The 23,053-nt window shown below is 33.6% G+C and overlaps 1 protein-coding gene across 3 annotated transcripts in view; it reads right to left on the bottom strand.

Moving 5' to 3' along the window:
• LOC118751808 (protein hairless-like) overlaps positions 1-23,053 on the bottom strand; it is a 43,690-nt gene that overhangs the window by 9,210 nt on the left and 11,427 nt on the right. For 2 of the 3 annotated variants that reach the window (XM_036486621.1, XM_036486622.1), the window contains exon 6: positions 17,332-17,664. The exons of the other annotated variant lie outside the window; for it this stretch is intronic. In XM_036486621.1, the coding sequence (XP_036342514.1) occupies positions 17,636-17,664 (29 nt within the window). In that variant the 3' untranslated portion in view covers positions 17,332-17,635. Of the gene's footprint in view, positions 1-17,331; positions 17,665-23,053 lie in introns of those variants that run through there. 3 annotated transcript variants of the gene reach the window in all.

The raw sequence follows: 23,053 nt of genomic DNA, 5'->3' as shown, positions 1-23,053 counted from the left end.
GCTCGAAGCCGTTTTAAATGAAAATTTTTATTGTGGAAAAGCAACAATAATTTGAAAAAATACTGACTCAGCCAGTTGCCTATGCACCGTGCTAAGTACGCCTTGTAAATTATCGTTAGCTTTTTTCCACTATTTTCATTCTTGTTATGCCAACACAATCAAGCGCAGCTATTCCGCTGCAATTCACTTGATCATGTGGTTGTTGGTATTGTTGGTTTTTTGCTAATAGTTCTATTCTATTCTAACAATTTTTTTTCGAAATTTTTTTTCGGTGTTTTTAGTTTCGACAATTTAAATTTCGACGTATCGTACCAGACCCTAGAAAATCAAGAATGTTGAGAAAAAAATTGTCGAAAAGAAAAATGTCGAAAATAAATATCGAAATAATGTAATGAATGATGTGTAAAATTATTTCAACAGGTTGATTTATTTAAGTTAAATTCCACTAATCCTATGTACTAATATAATAAATGTGAAAGTTTGTGAGTGAGTATGTTTGTTGCTCGTTCACGCTAAAACGTCTGGATATATTTCAATTAAATTTGGAATATAGATATAATATACTAACATATAAAATATTTTTTGGAGAGTTGCCACCTCTTTCAAAAGTAAAAATCAATTAATTAACAAGTTTAACAAAATATTAGCAAGCGAAAGCGGTTCGGAAACTATACATTTCGGAAGTATTTTGTAATAGGGTTGCCGCCTGATAAAAAAGTAAAAGTCAATTAATTGATAACTAAATATACTTTAAGACGGTGGCTGTCTGTTCAAAAAGTTAAAATCAATCCTTTTAAAAAGTTTAAACGAAATATTTTAATGTGGGTATCAAACGAGAATGCTTTATTGTAGAAATATTTTTAGAGAGTTGCCATCTTTTCAAAAAGTTAAAATCTATTTAAATAACACGTTAAATAAAATAACACGTTAAAAACAAATTTTTCAGCGTAATTTTGCAGAACTTTCTTTTTCCATCTAAGGAACTCTAGAACATTTGAAAATCTACTCAGAACACTTTTAATTTTTATTTTTTTCACACATTCAACTTTTTCGACTTTTTTTCGACAATTTACGCATTCATTTCGAAAGCATACGTTTTCGACATTTTGCGTTTCGGTTAAATATTCAGCCTCATTGCGAGAGTCGTGCCGAATGCAAGTCGTTTTTCGAGAGTAGAATCGTATCGAAAATTTAGCGTCATTGCCTAAAATTTCCACTCGACTAGTGTATTAAAACGGAAGAACTTGGCAGCACTGCATAGTTTTCGACAATTTTCGTCGTTTACTTATTTCAGCACGACAGTAGACAATGCTAATGTTGTCGAGTCGTACAATTCAGCCTAATTTACGACTTACGCAATGAGGCTGATTATTTCGAGATTTAAAAAATTTTTAAATTTCGACATTTCTCTTTCGACATTTTTATTTTCGACTTATCGTACGGATCCCGAACCTTAGTTGCTGGTGTAAATGAGTGTAAATGAGCTGAAGAAACAGTTGAAAAAAGAAATAAATTATCTCAATCAAAACTTCTGCGACAAACACAAAAATGCAGTTGCCAATATAGCAACTCAGTTGCCAGTTGCCATCTGTAATACCATTTCAGCCATTGGCCACCCAACTGAAGTTCGGTTGCAATCCGTAATCGACCCATAAATCTAAAGCGATTTCGACCAGATTCACTCGGAAGTGAATTACAAAACATGCCTGATTATCTCCATATTTTAAATATGTACCCACATGCGCGCGGCGAGTTTTTATTTGATAACGATATTTTCATTTCCCAGTACCAGGCGCTCCATGGTAGAATTATTCACAGGCATTGTCTTCCCAGAGAGTTTTGCTTTACATCGAGATTTGTGCTCCCTTATTTTTATTTTCTTTTACTTTTAGTTGGCCTTGCTTTTTGTTTTTGCTCAATTTAATTTTTCAAAACAAAATATTATAATGATTTATTAACAAATTAAATAAATTAATTGGTTAACATAATTAATGGGCACTAGCTGCCAGGGCTATCGGCTCTATAAAATAAAATAACTTAAATCTATACTTATTTAACATTTCATGGTGCTGTTGTAGGTTGGACTGTTAGATGTGGGCTTTTATTCCTTTAATGAAGCAAGATATTGATTTTATGTTGTCTTTAGTGGGATTCTTAAGAAGCTCTATCCAATTTTTCTTTAGGTAGCGGTTTCTAATACCGTCCAAGGCAGTACAATCGGCGAACATACATATGGGCCAGTGTTAATGTATTTTGGCAAAGCGAACACCTTGGTGCGGGTTCACCAGATAGGAGGTACTGGTGTGTGCTCTGGGTATGTGCGAGGCGGATACGGGAAAAGATTTCAATTTGTCTTCTCGGGATGTTTGTTGGGCACTTTGGACTAAAAAGATCCCGATTAATTGCTGTATAGTGATGGTGGTTGTAGTTATGCCATTCTTGCATGCTCTTATTGCGAAGGTGACGCCGAATGAATCGACGCACGTCCGTTTTTTCGGTTTTATGGTCTGCCGTTACGGGTAGGTTACTTGCGGATTTCGCAATTTTTCAAATTTCCGTGTAATTTGAATTTAATTTTTTTAGGGGTTGCAACTCTTCTCGAAAAAGTAAAACCTTTTTGCACATCTACAGCCTAAGTCCTTTAATTTGACACCTCATTTTTGAAAGTCGAATTAAAGGTGCAGAACAGATGGCCTGGACAAAAATTCCCTTCGCGTATTACATATATGAATGTATTAAAGCACTGCAAATATATCAGCAGAAATACTCTTCACATGTGTACCAGTGTTGATAATTGCATTTTCCAAATTCGTTAGAAAATGTATTTCAAATTGTACTTTTCATCATTAAATTGTAGAAAATTTTGATTCCTATTGTTTTTCTAATATGTATTTAGTTGTTGTATAAAATTTGAATTTGATTATTTGTTCCTAATAAAGTACAAATAAATAATTGCTAAAAATTTAGAAACAATATTACCTTTATTTTATTAACATAAAACCTTACTCACTTTTACATTACATAAATGTATGTGTTTAAACATAAAGATTTACAATGGATACATATGTAGATATATTTAAAGTAATAAAAAGTTGCCATTAAGTTCCAAAAAAATAATAATCCAGTAAATAATTACTCGTAGTTCCAACTGTGTCTGAACTTTTTATCAATGTTTTCTATGACAACATTGTCCACTAGAATTAAGACAGTCTCTAGTTATTGTTAAAGAGAAAATGTTTCTACTTGAAGTCTATTTCGACATTTTGTTTTTATTAATTTTTGTACGGAGAAGAGCATTTCAACATTGGCTGAAGGATGTGCAATCGATAACAACACTCCTTGAGCGATGTTGTATTTGTTTGAAAACAGTTGCTCATTTATAACATTTTTGATTATTCTTACTTCTTCCCAAAACTCACAAATATTCCGTCTGACAACACTTTTTAAATCAGGGTTAGCAGCCCTAAATTCTGTATTGCTTTCTTCTATTCCGGCAATTTCACACTTCTGAAACAGAAACAATAACCCTGCAAAAATCGTTGGACCATGTAGTCTATTTGTGGTATATTGGAGTACTTACAAAAGTGTTCCTCTGTTATGCTGTAGCGGACCAACTCGTGTCTCTGCGCCAGCTTATTGATTGTTACCCGATCACCGCTCGTGTTTTAACGAAATGTGATTGAAGTGGAGCATTTGAAAGCACATTTGCATGTCTGGCTGTAGCTGAACGTGTAGAGATGCTCGCTGTTATTTGTTAGCTCTTAGCATATTCGGGTTCGAATGCCGTCAGAGGCAACATATAATTTTCAATTTTTGTTTTTGGTTTTTATTAATTTCGAAAAAGCATCTGAGAAGTGAAGAACAGAACCGTGTAATATGTTGGAGTAGTTTTGTGCTACTCTGATGTAATGCAGGGATGGAGTATATGGTCCTGCCCTAGGACATCGCAATGTTAATTGGACCATATTTTTTAAATATATGAATTGTGGTTAATTTTGGAGTACTCCATGGCCCTTAGGGAGTACTCTCTACATGCAGCCTACGTTTACGTTTTACACAGCTTATTCTTGACTAAGTCAAGAAAATTGGCTTAACTAAGTTAAGTTGAGTTGGAGAAACCAGCCCTAAGTGTATTAGTGGAACAATGATTTGCATATTGATTGACAATACATAAGAAAGGTTCAGTTTTGAATTCAGTTGCGTTGCTAGTTGCCAAAACGATATTACAGATGGCAACTTGCAACTTTCAACTGACACTGCAGTTGCTACAAAGTGTGTATACAGGCAACTAAATATTTGTGGTTGCTGGGAAGGTTTTTGGAGCGTATTTAGGAGTGAAAATTCAAAAGTTTGTCTAATATTTTACTTTTTAATAATTTGAACTAAATTTTTGTGGTTGCTGGGAAGGTTTTTGGAGCGTATTTAGGAGCGAAAATTGAAAAGTTTGTCAAATATTTTACTTTTTAATAATTTGAACGATATTAACATTTTGCAATGCAGTTTGCTTTTACAGAATATGGTGAAAATAAAAAACAATAACTTGAAATTTGAGTTCCCGTTGAGTACGCCCTTTTGGCGAAACAAAAGCGAACACATATTTGCAAGTTTTTTCCTTTATCAACTGAAGCACCTCTTAAAACTAACGACAAACCAAGTTTTCCAAATTGAAGTCATTGCTGCGGCACTTCCTTCCAGAGTTGCCAGATGTGGGGATTTCGCCCCATTTTGGGGATTTCTGAAACCATTTGGGGATGATTTTTTCGTTTGGGGATGGGGGATTTGATGGGGATTTTTGTTTGGGTTAAAATATTCATATTGAAATTAAAATAAATATATTTTACTGCTTGCCCTTAAAAAAATTCTCAAACAAAAATTTTCTTTGTCAAAGTATTATTCGTGGAAAATGCCTATTTAAATGGCTTTCGCTGAACACACAATTTTCTCTCACTTCATTACACCAAATTGTAAAAGGATCGCTGTGATTGGCATTTACCGAATGGACTGCATATATTTCCGATTTCCTTAGTGTAAAAAGAATTTTACAGAGTGGCAAGCGCACAAAAAAAATTGACGAACTTACAGACAGCAATGGGAATAAGAACCTTGGGCCGAAGGTATGTTATTAAATAGTCTCCAAAAATCATAAAAAATAAGAAACCGCTATACGTAAATAACCAAATGATCTCATATATATGTACACATATACAACTGTGAAAATTTGTAATATACAAGTATTCAAAACTGTAATTAAAACGAAGTAACAGAAATGAGAATACATATTTCTTTATTTCTTACTTAAGGGGATTTGAATGGGGATTTAGAAGAAAAAATGGTGTTTTTTTGGGGATAACTGAAGCTCGATATGGGGATGCGCTATACAAAAATTCTGGCAACACTGCTTCCTTCTGCGAAAAATCGAAGAGGTGCGCAAGCTTTTATGAGGGGAGGTATTGAAGTTGAACAAAGTGGTTCATCTGTTTATTAACCAACCAATTATACTACAGCTTCTTTTGGAAGTGCTCAATATGCTGTTAAAATGAACACAAAACGATAATAAAAGAGAAACCTTGAAAGCATTAACTTTTGCTTACAGTGCACACGGTAGCTCTAGAGGATTGGAATCATCCTTTAAAAGTCGCCTGATTGAGACCGCGTTCATGCACTTCTCTTCCTTTTAAACAAATAACACTGTGAGACAAATGGTAGGGGTCAGTGATCGGGAAGGGTTCAAACTACCGGGGAAAGTTATATCGGTAAAAAAGAAGTTATACGTGTCCCGGCGTTTCGCTGGGTCGCGTCTAGTAATCGAGATATATATATAACTATCATATAGGGGAAATTGTCACCTTTGGTGGTATTTTTTTGACATAACTCGAGAACCACTAGTCCGATTTTGCTCAAACAAATTTAAAAAAATTCCTTTAATCTGTTCATATAACGTTTTTCTATATAATCAACAGTTTTAAAAAAAATTAATATTTTAGGCCAAAAATATTTTTTTCTTCATACATTTATTTTTACCGGCAAAACTGTTGATTATATAGAAAAACGTTATATGAACAGATTAAAGGAATTGTAATTTTTAATTTTTTTTAATTTGTTTGAGCAAAATCGGAGTGGTTCTCGAGTTATGTCAAAAAAAGACCACCAAAGGTGACAATTTCCCCTATATGATAGTTATATATATATCTCGATTCCTAGACGTGACCCAGCGAAACGCCGGGACACGTATAACTTGTTTTTGACCGATATAACATTTCCCGTTGGTTTCATCCCATCCCGATTTTGACTGTCGCATAGTGTAATTATGATGAACTTAGCTTTATTGCTGTTTTTCCTTTAAAAATCTTTATATTAATAATTTAATTTTACTTGCACAGCTTGTAGACAGCCACTTGCTGGTTGTCTAACTGTCAAATTGCGATTATCGATAACTATACAGCAACTAACGATAGTTGCCATTCATAATACAAATTTTCTTTCCAGTTGCGTTGCCAGCTGCCAACCGAACCGTGATTGCTTTGCTATCCGTAATCGAGCCATTAGAAACAATTACTCAGCGTGTCACCTATTACTTTTTCTCCTTGTTTTGATTCTCAGGTATTGTAATTGTACACGTAAAATTGTAAACTTTTAATTTGTTTGTTTTGAATTTAGGTAAAAAATTACAATTAAAATAAATGTATTTACGCGTTCAAATTGTTTTTTTTTCGTCTTTATTTGAAAGTTTGTTTTTCGATTGCCAGATGAATTGCATATAAGAAATCCAAAATCTATAGTTCTCCCAGTTTCTAAGTCAAGTTGTTTTTTTTTTTTTGGGTAACTACATACACGCGCTGCTCATTTGCCAGATATACCATGATACAAAAAAAGAAGGTAGTTTCAATAAACCAATTTAAGACGGATAATTAGAACGATAACTAATGTATAAAATTGCTTTAACAGAAACACCGAACGATTTCTTAGTTTTATGTAACTATCATTTCAATGAATGTGACTGGTGGGACACTGAAAGAGCTCTATTTTACCACTGTGCACTCTAAAGATGAATTTTAGCCAAAACACTTAATTTTCACGAACGATGAATTTGTGTTGTAAAATATGAATTGACAGGTTAATGAAATGTAGTCATGTAAAAAGAGGTTACTGCTGAAATAGAGATAATTAGGGCATATTTAAATTTATGTCGTTTTCCTCTTTTCAATTGAATGACCCTTTACATATACTCCCATAGTAAAAATGAATACATATTTAAGGGATTCACAAGACAAGCTTTAACAGACGGAAGCGTTGTCCGGACTAACTCGGACTTAATCCGGATCAACTGCAGTTAATTCCCGAGTGGATCCGGATCAACGCTGCCGTCTGTTTATGCTTTTAACCGTCGTAAAATCTTAACCTTAACATTTTTTTTATGTAAAATAAACCGAAATGTTTTTAAACTGATAAAAAATATATAATTAGCCACTCTTAAAACCATTTTAACCGTTATTTTACATAAACAAATGTTAAGCTTAAAGCTCTACCCAGAATTACAGATGACGACGGTAAAGCGGTCAGCAGTAAGTTCCCAATTTGCCACAGGGTGAAGATGACGTCGTTGCTTGGTGAACTGGAAACGAAGTGGTTTTTTCCATACAAAATTCAACGTCGTTCCGACGTCGTTTTTTCTCGTCGAATCGAAGTCGTTGCGACGTTGGTCTGGTGAAGTCGTTTGGGTGAACTCGAAACGAATACGTGTCTTCGAACCCACAAGTTTTTTGAGGAACCTTCGGTCTGGGTTGGACAAGTTCCACGCCCACATTATTATATACCTAAGTATAAATAAAAGTCATTCATTTGGAAAGTAAACCGTTTTTATTATGACAATTTTTTATTATGACAGAATATGGAATCCACAATGTACACTTGTACTCAGAAAATTAAGCCGCCTACATCTTTTTTTTCAGTATTCATAATATTCTTCATATTATATTTTTATACTTTCTTTTATAAAGGTACAGTTCACTCTATTGGCCTTATTAATAAAAAAGTAAAATTTGTGGGTATGAAGTCAGGCGAGTCGTTTTTGCGGCCCGCCGGCGAAGTGTGCTTTTCATCCGACGGCGAGTTAGTCGGCGAGTCGTTTTGTTCACGATTCACCAATTTCTCAAGCCATCTTTGAATATAGCAAATTAAGCAGAACGTTAACAAAAAATATATAACCACTCTTCCTTCTAAATTGTATGGCTTCTTTTGCCGGCAGAACTCTTCCCAATTTCTGGTCAAGGCGTCTTCGCGGGGAAACAAAAAAAAAAAAACTGCATTTGGGGGCTTTACCCCTACGGCTGCTGCAATTCAACACACGACACGACATTTGTATAAGGTTTTTATTACAAATAAAACGTTTTTTACTATAGAACGCACAAATTACTTCGATTTTTCACTTGAAAGTACACAATAAGTTTGCAATACGTTCGCACTTGTTTCTAAACAAAAAGTTTGTTTACGTATTGCCATAAACGTCAAAGTCGGCAAAAAAAAAAGTAGCGGTTTCGGGAATGCGCCACCTTCAGTTCATTACACCATGATCTACTGAATTTTTATAATTTTTTTGCAAATTTTGAAATGACGATTTTTGTGCATATATTGTGTTTATTAAATTATGAATTAGACTTTTACACCATGTTCATATTACAGCATAAATTACTTTGTTTCGGCCAAATTACTTCACATAAAACAAGTGCGTTCAGACTAGCTTTCATGATTTCTATATACCCTTCATTAGCAGGTGTACGTAGGAGTGTGTGGCTTGTACTTGATTTCAATTAAAATGGATGCATACGTCTGGGCGTTTTTTTTTTTTCATTAATTTCCTCATCAGTGGAAGCTAAAATAAATGACAACAACCTTTTTTCTTCGTTTGGTTCTTGATTTATGATAAATTATCTCATTTCTTCTTAATTTATTGACAGGCGAGATTACTTTATTTCAGCATGATTTATATAAATTACGAATGAGCCGTAAATTACGATAATGGGAACATGCTTTTATATAAAATTCATTCGAAAAATAACCAATGAACAAAATAGGCGAAACTGGTCACTCTAAGGAATCCTTCATAAAGGTGATTTACTGTAATAATTTAGCAAATAAATAATTATTATATTACTTCAGTGTATTTTAAAAATAGTATTTCTAAAAATATATTGTTCTTAAAACGCCTTAAAAAAATTTAACTTTGTGGCACTTTCATCTTGTTTTCGGCACTATTTTTGAAGACGATTTGGCACATTTTGAAATTTTTAAATTCCATCCCTGAGTGGAATCCCTCAGAGTAAACACAATTGCTGCGCACGACGGCTTCCGTCAGTAGTATTTTGATTTGAAAATTATCATTAAAATGAAATATTTTTCACTACGTGCGCGTATGTAGATTTTATGGAAATAAAAATGAACGAAAGCATTGGAAAACTTATGAAAATAATAAAAATTACTACAATCAACACTCAAGCAACTTTGAGCCGTCCCCGCTATGCGGTAAAAATAGAAATAAATTTAAATCAACCGAAAAACGTCGGCGGTAAAAAGGTCGTCGCCGCAATTATGCGCCATTCAATATGCCTTTGTGGGTTTTAATTTTGACAGCAGTTAACTGTCGTCCGCTGCAATTCTGGGTAGAGCTTAAGATTTTACGACGTTTAACACGTCTTGTGAATCCCCTAACTTTGTTTTAGTGAGATACTGCCCAATAAACATTGTGGCGAACGTTCGAAAATGACCTTCGATATCCAATGTGCATATCGAACTGAGAACGAGCTCATAATCAACCTTAGTATTCCAACGCTCGTAGTATATTGGAAATACACTCGAGATGGGTTCGAAAAAAAAAAAATAAAACCATAGTAACAAGAAAGTGAAATCCAGCTCATTCTCGAGGGGAAATAAAAGAAAATCACTCTGCCTTACTAAAATTTCAATTCGGAAATGGGCTGGATTTCGAATTCATAACGAAGCGAGAATACATTGGATAACGAAGGTTCCGTTTTGCTGGAGAATGGTCTAGTTCTCGAATCGAATACTAACCTATGCCACATTCGTCATCGAAGGTGAGACTTGAAAAAAAAAAGATTTACTTTCCAATCATTTTCCAATTGTTAACCAAGCCCAATGTTTAGTGGGTGGTAATCGATAGAGCTATGAAATTTTTACAGAACATAGAAGATAAAGGTAATTTCTGGTTACTTAGCTAAATTTTTGAATTTTTTGAGTTGTGACACTATTGAAGTAAATGCGCGATACGTGTGAATGTAAAATTGAAATTTGTGTGTGTAGTAAAGGCACGATTTTTCAATATTTTCGCTTTTGTATTTTTATTTCTCTTCAGTTATAATTCATAAAACTATATTTTTTACCACATCTGCTCAAGTCACGAAAAGTTTATTTTCGATACTTATTCTAAAAGCAAGTCATTTGCACTTTTTAATTGAATTATTTATGTGATATTCATATTTTACTTTACTAAAAAAATCCAATTAAAAATAGTATTCATATTTTATGTAAATAGTATATCGTTACCCTGACATAGAGAGGCTCTATCTAACATTTTATTTTTTAGGCAAAATAATTTAAAATTTTAATAAAACGTAAAGTTCTTCCTCGGCGAATTGCTTTCAATCTCGGCTTTTCAACAAAGGCTGTATACAATTTAATACTGGAATAATTTAATTATTTTCGAATTCTATTAGATTACTAATTATGTAATAAAATGCAGACTTTTTAAAAAGCTAGATTTCGAAAAAAAAAAATTAGTTTGTGCCCTTCTACAATAAGGTAACGTTGTGTATGTATCTGCATACAATATGTACATATGTACATATATATGTATGTTTCTTTTGAGATTCATTATTGTTTATTTGAAAACAAAGAGCAACAGGTGGGTTCCCATTTTCGGAATCGAAATCATTTTTCCATTTCTTTTAAAGCCCAAAATACAATAACGCAGCGACAGTTTTTCGAAATCAGCTGTTTTTTAGAAAGTGTGGTGTCCAATGAAGCGACTCACAATACAGCAGTGCCAGCAAGCAGTACTGCTCAGTTTAGCCCAAATTCTAAATTTAATGCCACTGCCTTGATCGCAGCAAACTTCGCATGCTGAATTTGACATAAATGAAACACAGCCAACATCTGTTGATGTCACTGAAGCCTAAAAGGCAACAACAAAAATGTAAACAAACAAAAGGGAATATCAAAAAAAGCAGTCACTGACAACGCCGTATTGTGTTTGCTACAGCAGTGACTGCCAATAGGAGTGTTCGCTAAGCAACTGCCAGTAAGAATTACCCAGTAACAAAATTCAGAGAATAAGGTATCTTACTCTCCCATAGAGAGAAACTTACTGAGTTTTGCGCGAACAGGAATTAGCAAACATTAGCAAGCTTCACTGCCAGCTGGCGTCCACGGTTGCATTTCGAGCATAATAAATTTTTTAAATTATTTCAGGTGGAAACCAAAACAGGACCTATACGTATATTTCTCCTTATTCTGACTTTCTTCAACATACGCTTCAATTTCGTTGTGGAAGTCACTGTCGGATTTCCTATATCGACAGTGGTGTCGGGTGCGTTCCGATTACGAATACAGCTTTTTCAGCCGAGTACCTTTCAAATGTTTGGAATTAATTAAATTAATTGAATAAACGAATATTTACATACTTCTTTCATTTGTAAATCGCAACAAGATTGTTCATTTTTAAACTTAACGAACTCGTTGATTCAAATTAATGTTGACAAAAAATGCAACCGTGTGCCACAATCCTGCTTGCAAATTCTTACTGGCAAAAATTTTCCCAGCACGAATTTGCAAATTCCCCTCCAAATGAAATGTCAAAATTGTGCTCTCTCCTTGCAAGTTTTACTGGGTTTTTGGCTAAACGAACACGATTTGGTAACAATTGGTACCAACTTGTACAAATTTGTTGCATAGCGAACACACCTAATATTAGCAGTAACAGCGGATTTTAAAAACTGTCACTGCCACTGCCACTGCGCTATTGTATTTTGGCCTTAAAATTTGGCCCGAAAATTCGTAATTCGCTTAATTTTTTTTGGCCAATTATATCTCTTGCTGTGCGAAATTCGAATATACTGTTTTGTTATTATATTCTGATTAAAAATACCTACAAACCACGGACGGTAATGATTATGAGTAAAATAATTTAAGTCATTATTTAATCATTATTTTATTAATTTTTATTTTTTCGCTTAAAATTAATAATTATTTTGAGTTTTATATTTTCGCTCAACGAAAATAATTATTAGTTGATTTTTATTTTTCGATCACAAATAATGATTATTTTATAATTTTTATTTTTTCGCTCAGAGATAATAATTATTATAGTTTTATTTGCCCACTTACGCTTATCTATAAAATTTAAAAGGCCATACAGACGCCACCAACTGAAATTTTCGGCCTGAACATTTTGAGACTTATTCCTTTTATTAGGATGTCGCTACCTCTGAAAAGGAAGCGTCGGAAATCGTGGTGGTAAACCTTTTAAATTTTTTGAATAATCATTATTCTGCCCAAGGAAAATCTGTTGCGTAAAATATTGCAGCCGATTCTTATAGGACTTTTCCCGCAGAATCCAAATCTGACCGTAAAGATATTGCATTAGCTCTAGTTTTCGAGCAACCAAGATTTAAAGGTGGCGTAAAACGCGTTTTTGGACATTTTCGAGCCTCTGTAAAACAATAAATTGGTGCAATATATCTGCATCTGCGTGGGAGGATATGGATATGAAAGCCTTAACACTGCCCTTTAATACCCAAAATCAAAAAAATTGTGGTCCGGACAATGAAAGCAATTGGAAACATTTTTATACGAGTACGCACAATTTTTTTTTAACTCTGGTTTTGCCTGATTTTCATCACTTATTTTAAATGAGTCTGAGGCGCTGAAAATTTCTGAAGAAGTTCAAATTGAAGCTCAAACCTTCATCTAAGAGAACATAACAGGCCAACAAAATTTAAAATATTACAGCCGATCCTTATAGGATTTGTCCCGTAGACACCGAAACTGATCTTAAAAATTTTTAATTGGCTATAGTTTTTGAACCATTTAGATTTAAAGGTGTCCTCCTCATCTTCATTTCCATTGCTAGAGTCAGTGTCCGTTCTGTATTTGGTCACTAATCCATGAAACCTCGAGTTGTACTTCAAAGATTTGTACAAAAATTTATACAGTGTGTGGATAAATGTTTAACCATCATTTTTTGATTTGAGTATTAAGGGCAGTGTTTAGGCTTTGATATCCTCCCACATAGACAGATATATTGCATCAATTTATTGTTTTACAGAGGCTCGAAAATGTCCAAAACGCGGTTTTCGGATTCTATGGGAAAAATCCTATAAGAATCGGCTGTAATATTTTAGTCAACATAACATTATTTAAATTTAATTGGCCTTTGTAATCATTATTTATGATCGAATAAATAAAAACGAGCAATAATAATTTCCATTGAGCGAAAAAATACAACTCCAATATTAATTATTATCTTTAATCTTTATTGGTTAAACTCGAAAAATAAAAATCATTGCAAATTACAATAGAACATACGAATACAAATACAAATACGACCATTACAACTTGTTGATTTTTTTGGTTAAAATTTACAAATGATTATTTTCCGTTCCTGTTACAAACCTAGGAGAGTGCAGCGTGTTTGTGTAAATTATTAACCGTTTCGACACGACTTAGCCAATGTAAGTTTATCGAAGTGCAATTGTAAAATTGTTTGCGTGAAAAAATGAGGGAGGTAATGTAAGAAGAAAACCATGTGTTTGAAGTGTGTTAATAAAAGGGAACACGACTAGATGACTAAGTACTACAGTTAATATGTGTATGATTGCATACAAGGTCGTTAAAGGGTTAAAAAAATGCTTGTGAATGGTGTGGTTAGTTTAAGATTTAGTCTACGCTATCCTTAAGGTTTTGGTTCAAATAGTATGATTTTGAAGTCTTCTTTAATTTCGCACAGAACAGTGATTATTTGACCTATTGTGCAGTGGAATAAAAGTTGCGTGGCATCTATGTATGTTAACTTCATTTCTTAAATTAATATTTCCTCATCTCATCTCGTTTATGGGAACCAAAATGTGTCAAAACAACAAAATAAAAACTTGCGAATACAGGAACGGCCAAAACGAAAAAGTAAAAATTATGACAAAACGCAAAAGTAAATGAAAATGGGAGCACAACTGTTACATTAACTACAATGGTATTGAGCTTGTACACTTGTATGTAGGTATTTATGTATATTAAAATTAAGACCAAACGTTTTACGACGGTGCTCAGAAGCTTACAGTTATACAATGTTCGAGCGATGGATTTTATAAAACTAGAAAAGTCTTCCTTTCTTTAACATGTTGGCCAGATTTTTAGACTGTTTCCAAATATACATTACAAAAAAAAATTCTACGTTATTAGTACTATTTATACTAAACTCTTTGTTTGAAGGAAAACTGTGTATATAACTTTATGACTTAAAACATTCCTTATAGGTCACACAGTTCCAAAAGTCCATGAATGTCTATATGTCTATATGTCTATCTAACTACTTATTACTTATTGTAAATGTTGTATACATATACATACATATAATAAAATAATTATATATAACTATACATTAAATTATTAAAACATCTTTTTTAGATATTACTCTTTTACTTTTTCAAAGACTCATTTATATCTTGGGTAGATTTTTTGTAAATATGTATAGATCATTATATTTAATTTTTGTTATTGGTTCTAAACACCAATTTTTTCGTGTAAGGCTGACGGCAGAATGCACACATCACGGTGAATATAAATATGTATCATGTACCATGTCAACTACTCGTTTACCGGAACAGAAATTATCGTGCACTCTGACGTTTTGTATAAAACCATATAAGAGGAATATATAAATATTACCGCGTCTCGCGGCAGTCCAAATGTTAATTTAATATATATTAGATTTCTCTTTATAATAAAAATATATTTGTGGTCATAAGCAATAGTCAGGCAAGTCGATAATCATACCTTCTATAAAACCTCAATTATATTTAAGTATAGAAGTCTTATATATATTAGGACAAATTGAATTCAGTATTAAGGATTGTTACTCGTAAAATCCTAACAAACTAATAAAATATTTGTTAACAATGTAGTTATTAGATACAATACCAAATAAGTGCTAATCGCAAAATGTAATACATATGTATGTATTCACATTAGACTGTCCCAAGAAACCCACAGTAGTTTTTTATAACGAATACCCCCTCATTTATTGGTTTTGTCATAAAAACGATCCAAATAAAATTATATGCAATTCGTACCACGGCAATCCGTGCCAACTTGCCGTTAAAGTTATCATAATAAGCTTTGTGCAGTTCCCGTGTTTTTTTACCTTACTCATTTTACTTCTATATAAGGCGGTATTACTATACCCCCTACAGAATTAGGGCATAATATTTAGTAAACCTGCGTTTTTTAGTTTTTTACCAGGTAGTCAGGATTTTTTCCTCGCCCTTCCTTTATGCTATGTATAGAAGATAGTAATTTTAAATAGGTGGCAACCCTACCCAAAAAAACTTAAAGCTTTTGTACATGCGAAGGCCATGTACTTTCATTTGGTATCATATTTTTTTATCCAACGAACGGTGAAGATCTTATAGTTTTTAAACAGGTGGTAACCCTACTCAGAAAAAAAACATTATTACACATCCAGAGGCTGGGTCTTTTCGTTTGACAGTGACGGTACAGAACTGATGCCTACGCTTATTATGATTGGATATTGTACTTTTATTAACAGATGGCAACCCTATTCAAAACAAAAAGATTAGATCTTTTCTAAAGGCCAATCCCTTTCATTTGACACCTCATCTTTTGTAATCCAACGAACGGTGCGGATCTTATAGATTTTAGACAGGTGGCAACCCTATTAAAGTTCTAAGTAAAAAAAGATCCCTCTCCTGTCGATATAGAGTATATTAGAGAAAATGTCGTCAAAATCCGTTCAGTAGTTTTCGAGATTACCGCGAACAAAGAATCTCGACTTTCCTTTATACTATGTATAGATTTCAAAAAGTTAAAACAAAAAAAAAAACATGGATATATGGGTATCAAATAAAAAATAAAAAAATCAAACCAAGATTAATTATAACTTTTGTTTTTAATTATCCTTTTGGAACATGCCAAAAATGTCATTTAAAAATATTATCCTTCAAGATTTTTAATTTCGATCGTAGTTTAATTTAAATTCTATTAATATATATATAAGGATATTAAAGGATACAAATTGCAAAGGATATTAAGGTATAATTAATTTTTTCGATGTACTTGGGAGAAATCCTGCCGTCCTATTAAAAATTTAAAGATGCAGATTTACCAGAAATGCGCCAAAATGTGGAAAGCATATCGAATTTTTCGCATTTCGTCCATGATTAATTCAAGTTATTAACTAAAACTTCAACTAAAAGTCGGCACAGGTTATTCTTTCCCTACGGCCATAAAACTTCATATATAGGCTATTTAGGCTAAAAAGCACAAATATAGAGGTTATGCTTGTCAAAATTTGGGACAGTCTAATGTGCATACATATATGTACGCATTGGAAAAATATGTGTGTTTATGAGAAAATATTTTTTTAAATTTATTTTTTAGATATGCAGAGTTCTAAAAATTGTTGAATATTCGGTTATCTTTACTTTAGCTCTTTTAGGAAAAATATATTAGGAAAATCATTCTACTAAGTTACATTAAGTTGGATAAACAACTAACCAACTTTGACTTAAGCCGTTATGTTTTTTAATAATCACTTTTTGTGAAAGTACGTTGGAAATATGCAGTCTTACTAGGAGAATAACGGGTAAAAAGGCTCAATTCTGTCTTAAATCGGCTTATGCGACTATTAATTTTGACCACAGATACATATATTTGAATTCGCTTGATGTGTTCTAACTCTAAACCTATAAAAAGCCTATAAATTTGTTTGCTATCGTTCTTAAAATGTCCAATGCTAGCTTAGACCAGCGGCAGCGCTAACATGCTTTTTTCATATCTAACTCATAGGCACGAAATTTTACGACATCCGATTTCATGTAGGCAAAGATGCCTAACGACACATAGAACTTTGTGCAAATATGTATGTATGTACCTAAATGCATTTTTTTAATTTTTAGCTGCCTAGCGATTCAAAACTCACCTCAACCTACACATGTATGTATATATATATATGTAGGTATATCGGTTATCATTGGTAGCAAAAAGTTAATTTAAGAGCATGGCTGCTAATTCAATTATAATTATAATTCTTTCTTCATAAATTCATATATTTATCGCAAACGAATCGCCGTATTTAATGAATCACTGTCTGTCAAAGATCAGTTTTGTGAACAAATAAAGGCACACTAACACTGCCGTCTGTCTAATCTGCAAGGTAATTCACAAAGTATTCCATAGGACAAGAGGTTTAATTCGTAACTGATTTCAATAATACAGCACTCTTTTGGACAACATCAGTTATTCATCAGCACCTCTCTCGTATACAATACTTTACGCGGCCTTGTGAAAAACCTAAAATGCATAAACCTTACGCAACTATCAAATGAAGCACTCAATGCTTGGACAGGTTCAGCGGCACATCTGTAAAATAAGGAAACAAATAATGAATTTAATTACAAATTACTGAAAGTTTATTTTTAAATAATATGTTTATGCTTATGTATATCTGTGGAAATTTGACATAACAATTTAACCGCCCAATTCTGTATTTTCTTGATAAATTATATGTTAAGAAATTTTATCAAGATTCGTATCTGGTATAATAATGGAACGCTTCATTAACACACACAAACAGATATTTGAATCCCACTCGGAAAATAGGTAAGTACCTTACGAGGTATTCCATGTTTTCTTTCAGTTTTTAGTAACAACATTGTCATTATGACCAATGTAATCTACTAGTAAAGCACAAAATGAATACCTCCGACGTGGTATTTCGTTGTCAGTTGGAAAATAACGTGCCACCGAAGATATTTCCATGCGCCGAACTAATCCGAGCGACTGCCCTACATTCTACGTAACTTACTTTGTAAAGCGGCTATTTCTGATACCAAATGCACATACATTCTAAATTCCTACTTGCTTTGTTAAAGTAAGGGAGATTCATCAGTGAAAAGTGGTAAGGACCGCTGGTAAGGTATTGATTACAATTTTAGTACTAAAAGCTGAAAGAAAGCATGGATTACCTCGAAAGGTGCTTACCTATTTTTGCAGCGGACATATTCGAAAATACCGTTTAACCAGATATTCAAAACATCCGGAAAGAACTCCGTATGATAAAAACATTGCAAGGTATAACCATTGAGAGGCAGTCTGACGTTTTCTAGCTATATAATTTTAAAACTCAAAACACAAACTCCCGCACACATTCTCATTTTGAAACAACAACAATTGTGAACAATCCCAGCCAGCAAAGAAACGTAAATTATTGCCGACAGTGCAGTTTAGTTCAATTTTCCGTATCCGAAAATGCATACAAAAAACTCCTACGGTTATCATCGATTATCACGTTCGAAAAAGATGATGTCATTTGAAAGCAATAATTGTATTTTATTTGCTCAAGCTAAACATTTGAAAGCATGCATCAGACAAATTTCGGAAAAAAACCAGCCGAAATCGTATCCGTTTCACATACTGTTGTCTCCACATACATACGTTTCTGCCGCACACTTTAGTGGGCAAACGGATCGTCAAAGTATCCGGAAATGGAATCAGTAAACAGACAAAAATCCGCACTTCATCCACTTTTTTGTCCTTTTTCGGATCGGTACAATCATAAAATTTTCAAATCGTTTTTGATGTCGCACCGGCAGCTGGTACAATCACACCGCAAGAACATAACGGTCAATCGGCTGGAACCAACACTTGATGGCGCCAGCATGCTGGTATCATCTATTGGCCCTTTAACAAATTAAGCATATAGGAGCTATTTTAAAGTATAGTTAAATCTCATTTTCGTTATTGGTGTTTCCGACAGGGTAGGAGTGTGATTTCGTAATTCGTAATTCGTAGCTACGCTACGAAAAATCCACATGCTGCAACCCTTGCGGAAACATGTGCAGCATTGCCAGCTATCAGTTGTTTTTCGAAGATAGCTGAATGAAGGAAAACAAAGTGGAAAGGAATTAAAAAAACACTCATCATGTGCTTGTTTATTGTAAAATTGGTTAATTTTACATATTTCGAGGAAAATTATGGATTCTGATGTATTTGCAATTATAGCAGCAGAGTAAGCGGGCGCTATGGTAATGGATTCACAAAGGTATGCGGAGCTGTAACCATGGGCGCATCTATGTCAGCTTCTGGTTGAATTGTTGAACCAAAAGCCAGAACTCCTCCTATGCCTGAAGCTCTCGTTCACAAGCCATTGAAAACATGAACTTTGTTAGGTCCACCACCTCTTGCGCTTGCTTCTGCCTCCGGCCGCGCTTAGGAATTATAACCCTTACTAAGTAGAATTCTCCTCTCTGTGTTGCGGGGAAGAGGGGCTTCCGCATGTCAAAGGTATACAACATTTCTTGTGCATATCACTCCGGCTACGCCGTCCACAGTATTTTTGCGCAGAACCCAAATCGAAATTTGCAAAAAAGTGCATATTGCAAATCGAGTCGATTAATAAGCTAGTGGCAGAAAATTTGAAACATTTATCTTAAATAAAATGTGAACACGTGTATGTTAAAGTTTTTGGATTCGGGTTATGCGTTTGGACACAACAACCGAAAATCGTTGTACAAATAACTAAACCGAACCCAAGTTTCTCGATAAGGAGCAAAAAAGATGTCGTTTTGCTCGTTTATATAAATCAGTGGATAAAAATATATGTATATGCGAAAGGCTAATTTATCTGTTTAAATAAACACTACCAATATTTCTTGTAAACACACATCGATTTACATCTTTTATTTCGCCTCCGACACAGAATTGTTTTCGTACAAAATTGCGCAAAAAAGCTTACTCGTTCGTTTTTAGGCATGCCATTGTTACGAATTTCGAAAATTCGAAAATACGATTCGGATTGCAGCATACTATTTCTAGGATTCGTTGCAAAATCCGAATACGAAAGAGTTGCAGAATAGGGGTGCTAATGTGCAACGATTTTGCGTCATCCCTTGTAAAATTTGGTTTGGAGACAAACCAATCAACTAATTAGCTTTAACTAGAGTCCCAGCCACCCGTTCTTCTAGTTTTTAAGACCTTTGGAGAGGTTTTCTCAAATTAAATCAAATTAGTCAAAATTACTTGCCGGAAAATCTCCTGCTTTCGAACTAAATCTTAACTTAAATTTTTTTATATCTTTGAAGGTCGTTGGCAGGACTTGGAATATAAACAATACAATCCAGTTTGTCGATAAATTTCGATAATTTGATACATATCGATAATTCTATGAACTTCAAGAACACTAAAATCCCTAAACACAACAATAAATATCGATAACTTGATAAATTTCATTAACTTGACAAATTTCGCTAACCCATACATTTTTATAGCTCGATATCTATCCGCAAATTTCGGCAACTAATTTTCTGTCTATAAATTTTGACAACTCAAGTAACATTGGTCAATTTCAATAATTTTACACGTTGTTATAACTCAATAAATATGGGTAACTCGATAAATTTCGATAACTATAAACTTCGATGACTCGATAAATTTCGGTAACTTGATAATTTTCGATAACTAAATTTTTTATAGCAGAATTTATTTCAATTCCTATCGAAAAAATAAGTGCACCTAGGCCACATTGAAGAAGTGGAACTTACGTTACTTATTTAGAAATTGTGAATAAAAGGGCAGGGTAGTTAATATAATTTTATAAGCTCAAGGTTATATTTTATCTTTTTTCTATCTTCATCCCTACCCAGACCTGTCGATAGGGTAAGAATGGGGGAATCCTCCCCGGGCGCGGGCTTTTTAAGGGGCCTGAAATAACAGAGCCATAGCTAGTTATTGGTTTTTTACAATTTAATTTTGAAAGGTTTTCTTTTTTGCTTTCTGTCACCATGTTAATCGATAGAGAAACAAATATTTTTCCATGTAATGCGATGTCATTTGATGTCAAATCATGTGATGTCATGTTATATGAGGTTTTATCTTTATCTTTATTTCAAAGCTTACAGCCTTATTCTGCATCACGAACGATTCGTCTGCGGACGACATCTCTGATTATGATTTTATTTCTATATCGGTCGTCTTCGTTTTGCTTTTCATATATTACGTTGAAATGGTCCCGGTTGCGTTTAAACCGGCAAGAATGGTGCCGCCGGAATAATTTTTGAAGCATTCCTCTGCAGACGAATCGTTCGTGTTGCCTATCGTTCGTGATACAGAATAAGGCTGTTAATTTCAGATGCGAAGTGAAACAACATGAGAAACATGTCAAATTGAACATGTTGCAGCAACATCTATGCACAAATGCGGGAATGTTTAAACGACGGTTTTGGCCGCCAACCAATTTTGAAATCATAAAAACTCCGGTCATCTACGGAAAAATGCCTATCCAATGGTGTTCTTGGTTTTGAAATCGGCTCGGCAGAATCGCTAAACGAAGGCGGACAAAATTTATGTTAGCGTATTAATATATAGATGATTGCGGCCAAAGAAGTAATGTAAGAAAAGCCAACGAACTCACAGAAACTGTTGATAGCGACCAAATATTATTAGTAGCAGAAATGCAAAGCCGTTCGTCCGGCAAGAGAACCTCAGCGGAAATAGTAGAAGAACTTGCTTTAGCCGCGCTAGAAAGTTGCATTGCTATTAAAAAGTTAAGATCGGATAGCAAAAGACCGAGCGTCTATCGCCCAACGAAGCATTGTCGATGATTTTAGAACTAGATTTATCTACAAATAAATATCGTTTATTTACTAAAGCAATATACCAAACATGTAAATTCGAACTTATATTCCTCATATGATCGAGTATTTGCCTCAAAACAATTATGCTACCTTGAAAATATAACATTAACAGAATCGTGTGCTCAAATAGATTTGCAGTCTTTGATAGATCACACGATACTTAGATAACTTACCGAAAGCTTCTTGTGATGAAATGCAAATTTTATTTAAATTGGGATGTGATGGTGCAAATCAAAGCATTTATAAGCAAAACTGATCTGAGGAATGTAGTAGCGATGAAAATTTATTTAGTATTTCTCTTTTTCCTATTCAGATGTATATAAATAATACAAAAGGACAAAAGTTGATAATGTACAAAAATCCGGCACCCGCCATTGCCGACCAATAAAATTTATATTCGCTAAGGAAACTACCGAATTAATAAAAAAAAAAATTGGTGCAATGTGTAAAGCAGAAAATAAAACAGCTTCGACCAACAAAAGTGAACGTACTTGTAAGTGATGTGAAACGCTTCATTTATGAAAAGCCAAAACTTGTAAAGGTTTGTACAGCTCTTTACAATTTAAATTCAAGCCAAGTATGCTATTTGTATGCAGCTAAACCTTCAGAAATGAACGATTTTCCTATTTTATTAAAAAAAAAAAAATGTCGAAGCTGAATTTTTAGAGTTTGGTTTGTCACCGCTACACTCATGGATACGGTTTATGGATTGTTTCTTGCATATAGCATATAGACTGGAAATTCAAATGTGGCAAGTTAGAGGATCAGAAAATAAAAATAAGGTTAATCAGAGAAAAATTTTGTACAAAATAAATTCAAATCGGAAATGGGTTCATTAATAGATATGCCAAGGCAAATATCAGAAAAATACAAATGACGGAAACACTGCTAGACATTTTTTTAAGAATGCCGAAAAAACAGCGGAAATACCCGGAATTAAATTGGAACTTTCATACAATACTACACCTTTTCGAACAGTATTTCAGAAAAACACAACTGTATTTCGGAAAAGGCAAAATGAATTTCAGAAAAGCAAAAATGTATTTCAGCAAAACCGAAATGTATTGCAGAATAGCTCAAATGTATTTCAGAAAAGGACAAGTGTATTTCAGGGAAGC

The sequence above is a fragment of the Rhagoletis pomonella genome, unplaced genomic scaffold (assembly GCF_013731165.1).
Source record: "Rhagoletis pomonella isolate Grant_MI unplaced genomic scaffold, Rhpom_1.0 Rhpom_scaffold_01011, whole genome shotgun sequence".
Classification (NCBI taxonomy): Eukaryota; Metazoa; Arthropoda; class Insecta; order Diptera; family Tephritidae; genus Rhagoletis; species Rhagoletis pomonella.
The sequence above is the reverse complement of the archived record's forward strand: the minus strand, read 5'-3'. Positions and strand labels throughout refer to the sequence as shown.